General features: G+C 35.2%; 1 protein-coding gene across 1 annotated transcript in view; it reads right to left on the bottom strand.

The window, feature by feature from the left end:
* The window catches only part of HECTD1 (HECT domain containing E3 ubiquitin protein ligase 1), a 60103-nt gene that overhangs the window by 18764 nt on the left and 29055 nt on the right, over positions 1-12284 (bottom strand). The window contains exons 13-24 of the mRNA XM_009700188.1: positions 11126-11389; positions 10937-11013; positions 9410-9544; positions 9032-9178; positions 8581-8675; positions 8057-8162; positions 6913-7047; positions 6687-6826; positions 5848-6171; positions 5195-5361; positions 4839-5015; positions 1427-2263 (exon numbers count right to left, since the gene is read on the bottom strand). Coding sequence (XP_009698490.1) covers positions 1427-2263; positions 4839-5015; positions 5195-5361; positions 5848-6171; positions 6687-6826; positions 6913-7047; positions 8057-8162; positions 8581-8675; positions 9032-9178; positions 9410-9544; positions 10937-11013; positions 11126-11389 — 2604 coding nt within the window. The remainder of the gene's footprint in view (positions 1-1426; positions 2264-4838; positions 5016-5194; positions 5362-5847; positions 6172-6686; positions 6827-6912; positions 7048-8056; positions 8163-8580; positions 8676-9031; positions 9179-9409; positions 9545-10936; positions 11014-11125; positions 11390-12284) is intronic.

Below are 12284 nucleotides of genomic sequence, written 5' to 3'. Positions count from 1 at the left end.
TACAGTGCTCTTACAGAACTTTGGCAAGCTTGCCCAAATTTAGTCTCTTTTTTGGGGGCACAAGTTCCTATTTACAGTTTCTACTTGCATAAAATGCATAAAATTCCTACATAAGGGATAATTTTAAAGTATAAAAATTGGATTAAAATACATTCAGTTTGCCACATTCTTATTTCTAAATTTAGCAGTGTATGATATCATTCATGAAATCTGTTAACCATCCTGTTGAAGAATCTTACTATGTTTTACAAAGGTTCTCTCTCTCCCCCCCAGCATAGAACTACTTCAGAACCAGAGGCACTGACTATCTGCCCAAAAAGGAGTCAATTACTAGAAATCTTCCCTTTAGTATCTTATTTACATTTTTCATTCAGTTTGCAAACATTCCCCCCCATCCCAGTTATCACAATGTGAATGTAAGAATATATATATAAAAAAAAAAATCTCCTCAACAAAAAAGAAAACATTATTAAAAAAATTAGAAATGCTAAAAGCAAAATGGTATTTTTAAATAAGGAAGCATAGAAGTCCTAGAAAAGCATGAAAGCTTTACAAGAAACTGAGTGCTTCTTTCTGGTTTAGGCAACTTCACTTTTTCTAACTTGCCTACCTCATGAAAGGCAGCTCTGTGGTTAAAATACTATCGTCATCACTGAACAAAACACCTAACAAGGCTGGCTGGGTAACAACTCTGATGGAAGCATGCTGAAAATTTAGAAGAGTGAACTCACAAGCAGCAGGTTTACAACTTGCCTCCTAATACCTTGATCCTACATGTAATCTGAGAACATGCAAATGTTAAAGCATGTACATAATGCCATTTAAATCATTGTTAATTACAAAATTCCTTACACTTAATATGTCTGAAAAATTGGCCGATTCTAAGCCTTAATGACCATACCATCTTTAGAAAACTTATGCAGGATTAGAATACATTAAGTCACTCAGCCTGACAGAATGCAGGAATCTACTTTTTTCTTTCTACTATGTTGCTAGTTCCTAAACTCAGAGACTCCACAATATGCACGAACTGCCTTTCCTGAGGAAAATAGAAAAATAACAGAAATAGGCACATACAAGGTAAGTATGCAAAATCTACACAGATCAGAAAGCAAGAGCATCCCACACTAGCTACTATTGCTAGTGTTCCAGCCTCTCGATCTAAACCATACTTTCTCTCTTCGTAAACATGTAACAGACATAAAATTCAAACTATTTTCTATTTGATGGGTACCACAGTGCAATCTTGACATCACAAGGCAATGCAACACTTCCCAGCTGACATGAACTCCATGAGTTCTTCATGAGTTCTACAGGTACACACAAGGTCAAGGCTGCTCTAAGTTCATTTCTCTATCAGGCCAACAGAATCCAAATTTCTTTAAGTCTAATGAAAGCCAAAGAAACAACAAAAACTTCAACTTACTTGCAGTACTCATGACATTTCTTCCCAAAGTATTAGTATTGTTATCACTGCTGCTTCGGCTTAAATTCATGTTGTTTGTGGCATTGGTACGTGCTATGTTTGCTACTCTCCGTACAAAGGACTCCAGGCTGGAAGTTTCTCGAGACGATAAGTTAGGAACGCTTGCACTGGAGCTCATTGGTGCCCCAGCAGCCAACAAAGAACTGACTGAGAGTCTGTTACTTGCTGAAGAGCTTAGAGGTCGTTGGGAAGCTGCTTCTTTATTCGTCAGTTCGGAGACCGAACTCACATCAGGAGAGCTTACGCTAACAATTCCCATGGATATAGCACTGGACTCCCCAGGAGTACGTATTGAGTTATCAGGACCTAACTTCCTCTCTGTATTTTCGTTTCCCATGTCTGCTGTTAAGGTGCTGGTGCTTGCACTGGAAGATGACCCTACTTCAGCCTGAGGCACACTATCAGCGGAAGACAGAACAACAATTGGTTCATGGACGTCAGTGCCTGAAACTATATTTTGCTCCATTACACTTTCTGATCTCCGTTCCATTTTGGTCGAACCCAAGCTGATGTCGCTGCTACTGGCCACGCTACACACAGAACTGCTGCTTCCTTTTCTACTTGAGGAGCCTGCAGCAGCAGTCGTCTTGTCTGGACAGTTGTTTTTCACCAAGCTGCTCCATGACTGCGTTGTGCCTGAAACAGTGGATGAAACAGGTTTGGGTGATGCCGCTGAATCAGGGTCGTACCCTGGTGCAAGCTTGAGGTCAAACTTTCCTTCTGCGCCCATACGGTAAGAGTTAGAGCCACCAGCATCCCAGGTGACATCAATCCAGCCTGGAAAGGGACAGGAGTTTGTGAGATCCAGCAGAAAGCAGACAGGAGCGTGTCAGACAGTAGCTCCACAATGTGGGATCAGCTTCTCCTAAGGGCTGCATGTCTGAATTAATAAAAATCACTAAATAACCCTTGATGCCAAATTAAAAAGGAACTGTTTAAACAATTTGGTATTTTAAAATGTTGTTAACATTAAGGTAGCAAGCATGATCAGCCTCTTATCTTCAGGGTCCCAGAATCCAGCCAAAAGTAAAGTTTCCTTCAGGAAGGAACCTGACCTACTAGGATCTCTGAAAATTTTATTATTAGATTCTCTAATTACAGAAATGTATATTAAAATGTATCATCATAACTTTATTAATATCTGTCAAGAAATTATAACTCTTGCAAGGACATTCTGTAACGTTTTTCTTTGTTGGATGCTTGTGGATAAGCATAGTTACCTGACAGAAGACATTTTATGAAACTGATTAGTTTGGGATTTCTTATTCTTGCCCTATAAAGTGAAAGAACTCATTTACTGATAATCAGCTTTCTAGCTCAATAATTTATACAGACTCAAACATTTCTTACTCATAGGAAAAGTTTTACAGCAGTCAGGTAAGGACTATTTCAAGTAAGATTTCAGGGTTGCAAAAAGAGTATATTCCATAGAATGAAACTTTACACTGGGATCAAACAACACTGAAAAGAGATGATACTCTTCCATTCCTTTATTAAATGATTAGAGTACCAGTTTGGGTTTTTTTTTAACAGTTAAATGTAATAAATCTGCAATAATGAGGGTAACATGCAAAATTTAGCTAACTAGGACAGAAATAGGGGCCAAACAATTTATTTTCGTGTGTCTGAGTATGTACCACAATCTCAGAGTCACCCAAAAAAAATTCCTTCTGGTATTTCTTATTGTATGTTAACTGTAACAAAACTTGGTGTCACTATTTTAATTGGTACATATTTTCTTTAAAATAAAACCTCTAAAGCTCAGTCATATTGTGTAACCCTAGACAGAAATTCAAAACAAGATGTCAGGTCCAGATGTACACACATATTTTTCTTTTATTAAACAGAATAGAGGTAATTTGAAGTAAAATATTCTTTTTAGTACTGTCAGGTGCACTTTTACCTTACAACTATCCAAAAGTCACCACTTCTAGACCAAAACAGAAGATCACAGGCAATTTTCTATTTAGAAATATCACTCTGGAGGAAGAGTATTTAAAAAATGGATAAAGTTTTCAGATATGAGAAGTAGACATCTCAGCTCCATATGAGGAGGTTTAGATCACATTATTCTTGTATGACTACAGGGTATTTTGTAAAAGTATAACTAAATAACTGTTCTTGTTTTGTATAGTTCCTTTTCCTAAAATATTAATTAGAAACAGTTTTAAATCTGCACAATTTTTTAATACATATTACGTACTTGGGAGTCTTACAGCTCCATCATTACAGCCCTAAAACAACTCACGATTTGTCTAAACTTGTGAACAATGACAAAAGTTAATGGAATACAATTTTCAAGCTTCTGTTTGAAAGACAGTTGTGTCAGGAGTAAGAGTCTGCGGATACACATTTCACATTGTTCAGCATCACAATTTGATAAATAAACCTCAATTTCACCTATGCTTAAATGGGAAAGTTTTACTGGAACATAGGAAAAAAACACTGATTTAGCAGAATACTACTCACCAATAATACCTAAAGTCTTCAAAGTGACAATGTGGCTATGGATACTGTTGCATCTGATAAGAACAACATACAGATGATGGAAGAATTCCCTACAAGCTATACTGAATGGCTTAAATAAGATTCAAAGTTTCACAACATTTCAAAACATTGTACTTTGGACATTTCTCCATGTTTGAGAGCTGACAACTCAACAAACTAGAAGAAATTTTAAAATCTAAGAATGAGCCTAAGACTGGCTGATGATGCTTCAGACACAAAGTAAGTCTTACATACCCTAAAATAGCGGGAGAGGGGGAAAAATGTGGAAAGCATGTTCAGCTGACAAGATTATCACCTCTTCAATATCTTAGCTTCCTGAGCACTGACCTCCCTGGCTGTTGCAGGTTTTTATTTTGCTCTGTAAGTTAATTACTGTTCATGCTTTTAATTAAAAAAATAACAACTTGATCCCAACGAAGCTAACAAGATAGAAAAGGTACAGGATACAACAAAAGTCAAGAAAAATATTGCAAATGCTAAGCTAGAAGAAATGAAGAAGGTAATTATAGATTTTGCAGGCCCAAAGCTTAATTAATCAGTTTGCATCAATCACCTTCATACACTTTTTTCTTCTTTGTAACAGATGTCCAAATAACAATTTGATATTGTAATTAAGCAAAGCTCTACCAAAGTTTCATTTACATGAAGTATTATTTCTCATGCATTAAAACGGAATTCCATAAATGGACGACAACAGTTGTAGTATTTGAGGTCCTTTTTCCCAAAATATTTAAAGTTTTGTCAACTTCTTCAAGACACTACAAAGGAAATACTTTAATGCTAACCATTCCACATGAACGAATCATGCTACAGACATTTACAAATTCAGGTCATTTGTGCTCACCGTTATGTAATTCTCCTGTAACAGTGCCTTCACCTTGCGGGCTTCCATCCTGATCTCTCCATTTCCAATCAATTCCTCTGATTACACGAGCTCCTGGAACCATATATTTCAATACCTGAGAACGGACCAGACGCCGCTGCCTTCGCAGGTTTGCTTCAGCTTCTTTAGCAGCTTTTCCTACAAGAAATGTAAATTGAAATGAAAAGACTTAAAAGCATTGAACGGGGAATAATTTGGAGCTTGTTTCTAAGCAAGTTCCACTGCAAAAGTTAACCTGCTTTTTCACACTGATTTTTATATTGTACTTTCATTAGCATTTAAAAAAACAAATGGGATATACACATTCTTTTTCTTACCCAGCTGATCTTCACATACTCCATTCACAGTGCCATAAAGTTCAAATCCAGACAGGGAGAGGTAGTGTGTTTGCCCACTGGCATTCTTTCCCATCTGTTTTATTCTAACATGTCTCCAACCTTGTTTCTCATCTTTTGGTGGATCTAAAGGCCATGTTGCTGTAGACCTTTAAATTTATCAGAAAGGGGGTGCGGGACCCCCCCAAAAAAAAAAAATAATCAAACAACCAAACAAAAACAAATGAAAAAAAACAAACCGAAAGACAAACCAAAAAAACCTTAGTACCAAAGCAAACAAAACCACAATGCTGATTATGTAAGGATAACATCAGAAAACTGCCAAGAATACAAGATACATAAAACCTAATAACATTAGGGACAAACTTTGGATGAGTGCTGGTGCCACTATTTTCTCAAAAAAATATCAAATGCAACATTTACAACGATGGAAAAGCACAAATGCCATTATGTGAACCATACAGAGAACTTATCAATCACTCATTTTCCAGCCCATCCTTGATAATTTAGATGACCTACCATTTCTTTATATAGTTATATTATTACGCCTACAGTACACATTAAATTAGTTTACAGCCAAGTACGCTTTTAACTGAGCTCAGTTTTATAAAGAGTGATAAAATACACTGACATACCCTGGTTCATTGAGACTACAGTCATCAACATGAGTATACAAAGTGGTCCAGTTCTGTCCATCCTTAGATACCTGGAAAACCCAGTTTCTGAGAGCAGATCGTCCATAACCTCGAGCATGGCGTAACGTGTAAGCTGATGGTATAACCCAAAGGCCAAGATCTATGGCAAACCAAGCATTCTTATCATCATTAGTATGACAATTGAGAGCTGAACTGTCACGGCTTAGGATGTCTTCTAAGCGGCCATAAGGCAGATTTCTTCCTTCTGAGGACGTAACCACTACTAACCCATAGGCTGCTGGATTTACCCACTCATATGCAGTTCTATATTAAAAAGAGAAATATACTGTTCAATTATTACTTACATTACAAAAAACAGGTGTCAGTAACATTTGACATTTACTGTGAATTGTATATTACAGCTGAGTTTATTACAAACCAAAATTATGCATATAATTTTAGATAATCAGGTAACTTTAGAGGTGTTCCAAACATCATTTACTACAGTGGTTTAAAAAACAAACAAACAAATCTGGAAAAAAACAAACCAAACCATGGCAAATCAAAACAAAGACCCAAACTTCCCCACCCCTTCATTTTTTAGGTAAGCATATAAACAAATTCTCAACACAACTTCAGAGATTCACATTTTACTATTATTTAAGTAGAGCAAAAAGAAATGTAATTCTATTGATCAACAGTAAAAGTAAAGATACCTTCCTCTCCTAAAAAAATTATCACAGAATTAATTTCATTACAAATTCTCTTTCCCCATCCCGTCCCATGGATCACAGTTTATTGCATCTAACTTAAAAATATTAAGCTCTGAAGAAACTCACTTTGCATTTGTCCCAATCCAGTAAACAATTCCATTTTCATCAAAATCATGTTGATGCCTGAACACAAATGTTTGGCCTTCACGTAGTTTTCGTACAAAAACAAATGAAGCCCTATCAAAGTCGTACCATTGCTTTGCTACCTACATATGAGTAAAAAGAAATAAAATATTAAGAGATGCAGAATGCAACCATTCCTTGTGAACTGTGTGTGTGGTACTTTGCTCACCATTTTCAGGAGATACTGTTCTAGAGATTCAACAGTTGCCAATGGTTCCATCTTTAGCATTCTACCAGTTCGATCTATTAAAGATGTCTCCCCTGAGGCACGTTCCAAACGAAACCTCAAGCGCCTTGTCAATATCTGGAAGAGTAGTTGAACATTAATATAGGCTTTTCTGTTTAGGTTTTGTAATTTTAAGAAAAGCAGTAAGTGTGTATTTCACTACAACAGTTTTAGTGTTGTATCAAGTATTTTTGTTGTGCAACTTAAGCAAACTATATTCTAATTTAATGCTTTAAAAAGTAATTCCGTAGTACTCCACTTTTTCAATTAACCAAATATACTTTAATATAACAGTCAATATATGTCAATTACACATTCAAGCAGGTATCTTCTCACTTTTCATTTGCTTTCATAGCTTTTATTTCCACACCTTGAGACTAGCAACTACAATACCATAAAAACTGAAAATGCTTTTTCAAAATATTCAATAGCAGCAGTGTCTTTGCAACTTCCTGCAACTATTTTCTAGTAATTTAACATCAAAACAGGAATATTCACACTTCACTGTCATCTTGCAAAATCCTGAAGTGTGCTTTCAAATAGTAAAATTAAGACTCCACACAAACTGGACAAAAAATAAGTAATAATTTTAGCCAAATTGCAGCTTTCCTTTACAAGAAGCTGCTGATCCTCCAGGTGTCTTATATTACCAAAAGAACACACAGCCCTAGAAGAGACCCTTTTAATAATTATAGCCCATCCCTACTCATCATAAACAAACATGTCTTATAATCGTCTTCAACAAAATACTCATTCAAGTAGTAGGGATACTTACTAGCGGGCATATTCCAATATAAAGAGAACAACACTTGAAGACAAAAAACCAAAACAAACACATTATCTCCTTAATCAAAATTTACTTTCACTTCATAGTGTAAAAGTGACAGCAGAGGAACACCCAAAAATTTAGGTTTAGTGTTAGAGGAAAATAAAGGTCAAAAGGTTTGTTATTCTTTACTTAATACTATCCACTTTTACAAGAATATGCTTCACACAGACTTAATGTGTGTAACTTTTCCTGAGATTCACATATAACATTCAGTTGTGTATCACTCAGTATGATATATTCTTATCACCATACATTTACCTGAAGATTATATGTAGATCCTGGTGTATCATACAAGTGGAGAGGTAGACGTTCAATAGATTCTAACACCGCTATCAATTTCCGAATTAATGCAACTGCTGGACGACTGTGAAAGTGAACAGTTACTACGTTACCACACAAGAAAGAGGAAAAAAAATTCTACAGAATCTCACAGAATGGTACCCAGCTGTAGCAAATATCTTGGCATGATATTTCTACTGGTATCATCTGTTCTGGTCACATGGTTACAGCACAGGAAGAAAATTATTAATATGCACAGTGATGAACAAAAGTCACCTTTATATTTGTCAAGAGATGTACATGCAGCATAGTTTACTCTTACAGATAGAAGTAATTCAGTAAGATTTTCAGTTGCTACTCCAATAGCAGATGCTGTCTTTTAATACCAATTTTCTATTCCAAATACAAATTGAAATGGACAGAACAGTTCCTTTGCCTTTAAATTATTTTAAACATACCATACTGCTTCATAGATGCAAAGGTTTTTTTGGTTTGGTTTTTACCTTTCATCATCTTCATTTTCACTGAATGCTGTTTTGAAAACATTTATTCTCTCTACCAGTTGACTACAGTCTTGTTTCACATCTAAATCAACATTCTAAGAGAAAAAAATAATACATGTTAATTCTAATACAAAGCAATACATTCATTCTTTATACTGGTAAAAATATCTGTTTAGTCTCACTGAATTCCCTATTTAAAATTTGTATGTGAAAAGCTAAATGATATCAGCCATTAGAACTGACCAGTGTTGATTTAAAGATTTTTAATGGCTTACTTGAACTGAAGTCATCTACTGTGACAGCATATATTCCACAGGTAGACCACTAACTGCCTGATTTTCATCAAGATGGGAAAAAGCCACGTTTATAATAAATTTTTTAATTAAGGTACATGCCTACATTATTTTTTTTAGAAGGTTTTTCTTCAGAGACTTATGTTCTATAAACTCACATTATTTAAAACTGTAAGCAACGACTGAACTAAGCCACTACTGCACATTTCATATGGAGAAATAGTATTCTCATCCTTCAATAGCACAATTAAGTTTTCCAGAGCAGTCTTCATCAAGTCTCTCCAAGTATTCTCTCCCTCAATACACTGGAAGACAAAAAGACAACTATGGTGAAACAAGGTAACAGTTTTTCCACTTGCTTAATTTGAAAAATAATGTCCCAGTAAAGTACATAAATATGAATTTCATGCATTAAAAATCCCCACATTTCAGCCAGACATATTGTGACTTTCCTTTACATCATGACAGACTAGTCCAAACATTATTAGGTGATTTCCACTGACATCACACATTATAAATTAAAGAGGTACACTCACCTGTCTGTTTGTATGAAGTTCCCACGCAGACTCTAACTGTGTTGCTATGTTCCTCAGCGTTACAACTACTCCTCGAGGCATGCTTTCAACAGCTTTAAAATGATCATCATATAAATCTCTCGCCATAGTGCGTACCTGCAAATGGATTTTGATAATCAGAAATCATACTTTCCTGTAATGAGACTATTATTATTCTCCATGTTACTAGAAACATAATCATCTTTTTTAAAGAAGTCCATGACACAGACAAATAGGGAAGAACCAAAACCTATCATACGTCATGAAAGGCAAAGGTTGTGAAAGGATAAAAGTGCAGGAGAAATAAATGCAAATACACAGAATCTTACTGAAACTTGCCAAAACGAAGCTTACCATCTTATATTAAATTACAGCACAAAGGTAGGAGAAAAGACAGGACTCTCAACCTGTAAATCTGTTTCTTTAGAATTGTATCATGGATCTAGTCATTTTTTTAGAAGTAAGATTAAGGGGGTTTTATACAGTTTCTGAATGCTCTGCACATTCCTTAAACCAGTTCACGCAAAAAGTCCTTATGTGGCCTTATACTAAGAATTGCTTTTTCTACAAAGTATGGATCACACAAGACACAGATTTGATAAAATAAGTTCTTATTAAACAAAATTTTGCTTATAAGAAATTTCCCCAAAATTCTTTCCTTTTCATTATCGTCACGTGTCCTACAATAATACCTTTCACAAGCTTCAGAGCTACAGAGTGCAATCTCAGGTATGAAAGAACACTGCCTTCCTTTTATCATTCCACCTATCCTCATTCACACAGTATTTTAATTTTCAATTTATTGTCACATTTCCTCAGATCTAAGTGTCCTTACATGCTGCAGATTTTTGGTACAGAACATATCAGCTGCACTGTTAGAAACTGCAAGAGAGGTCAAGACTGAAGATTAGCTTGAGCCCTTGGCATCTGTTGGCCACAGAATGTACGCTTATATTGTGTTTTTGTAGAAAGCTTAATACTTGATTTCTTAGTTCCTCTTTTTTTCCCCCCTCAGTTTGAGAAGAGGGAGAAGAATTTTAGAGAAGTCTAAAATGCGGGCATTTACTCATTTTGCTTTACTACCACAGCTCTTAAAACACAGACTGTTCAACTCCATCCTCCTATCTGTCATGACATCCAGTAGTGAGTAGAAGTAACATAGGCCTCTGATACAACTGTATTCATCATAACATCTTTTCTTTTTGCATTTAAAAGAAAAAAAAAGAAAAACCTACAGAATTATACAAATATAGGTCAGGAGAACTGTATTTCTTTACATTTTTAAAAGAAAATTAGTACAGAATTATTACGACTGTTGGATAAAAGCACCTGCAGAAGTGCTTTGTTCTGAATGAAGTTTTCCCCTTCAAGCTTAGCACAAAATTGTGTCTAGTTGAAATCAGGGAAGATTTTAATCCTTTAAGAGGAAACTACAACTCCATAACCTTGTTACAAAATAAAACAAACTCAATTAAATTCCGAGTATAAAATTCACAGATGGCCTCCAACCTTTTGCTTTGTCTTCTCCAGTTTAGATTTCAGCTTTCTTCCTCTTTTGCCTGTCCAGCCAGTCACAAATTCCGACCCTGCAACATATTTTTAGTCACAATTTCTCACAGGTATGAAAAGTAACAAACAGAAAAACTACCTCATATACACTTGCTCCTACCTGCACATAACACATACCTACATACTTACCCAAAGAGGTTTCAGCTGTAAATGAATGCTTTGTTCCTCTGTTAGATTCAAACACAAAGCCTGGCAGATCTTCTTTCAGTATTGTAGCTTGCTGACCATCGGAATTGTGAATAGCAATTTCTCCTTCTTTTAAACAGGTAAGTGACCAGTTTCCTACGGTAAGTTTAGTTGGCCCTGGTGCCGATAAAATTGGCTGGCTTGTGGTAGATGGTTTTACTTGGCTTCGAGCTCTTTGCAGCTTCTCAAGGAACTCACTCCTACTTTCTATTTAAAAAGAAACAAACATTTTGTTTTTCTTCCTACAATCGATTCCACCATCATGTATCTCAAATTTTTTTTTAAAAATTTTTTTTTGCAAGAGCAAAACGACTGAGTATTCAATGCAAAATTAAGTTTGAAATTAAGGGTCTTAGAGTGTTCTAAATTTCTTTTATTTTTTATTTGTTTATTCCATGATTGCATCACAGTGGACAATGCAACTCTTTCTGAATGGTGCTATTGACAGATTAATTAATTCATCTTTACAATTAAAATAGGAAGATCAAAGAAATCCATGACAAACTTTTAGTCTTGCAAAAATAATTTATCTCATCATGGCCAGCATGAACTATTCTCAAAAGTGACTTTTTAGCAATAGGAAGCTAAATGAATCCTCCAATAGGAAAACAGCAATTAATCTCATAGCTTAAAGCAAGTGGAGAAAAGATACTGAAGCCATACAAAAAACACCAAAAAAAATTCATAAAACTTCAGTGTCTGCCAACTGAAATGTGCTAAAAGCAAACTTGAGCTGAGATAATAGCTATGTGCTCAGATTAAGTGTCACAAAGGCACCAACATTTTTCTTTATAAACTTTTTTTTATAAAACTTTTATTCATCTCCTTTGTAGAACCTCTACATTCACCTCAGAGAAGGTAAAAAAGCCACAAACATGCTACTTCATACAGTGACATTATGCTAATTCAAGTTATAATGCAGATATTCCTATTCCTTTTTTAATAATTACAAAAATTTTAAGGACCTATCTCAGAGAAAAATATGAAATTAAAAACCAAAAATCTAATGACACCACATGAGACTTGCTTAAAAGCTAATATTTATATGGAGATATTTAATAGATGACAAACAGGATCATATCCTACTTTCAGGATATGTAGG

This window comes from Cariama cristata, unplaced genomic scaffold (assembly GCF_000690535.1).
Source record: "Cariama cristata isolate BGI_N322 unplaced genomic scaffold, ASM69053v1 scaffold37165, whole genome shotgun sequence".
NCBI lineage: Eukaryota > Metazoa > Chordata > Aves > Cariamiformes > Cariamidae > Cariama > Cariama cristata.
Note: the sequence above shows the minus strand (reverse complement) of the source record. Positions and strands in the feature narration are given on the sequence as shown.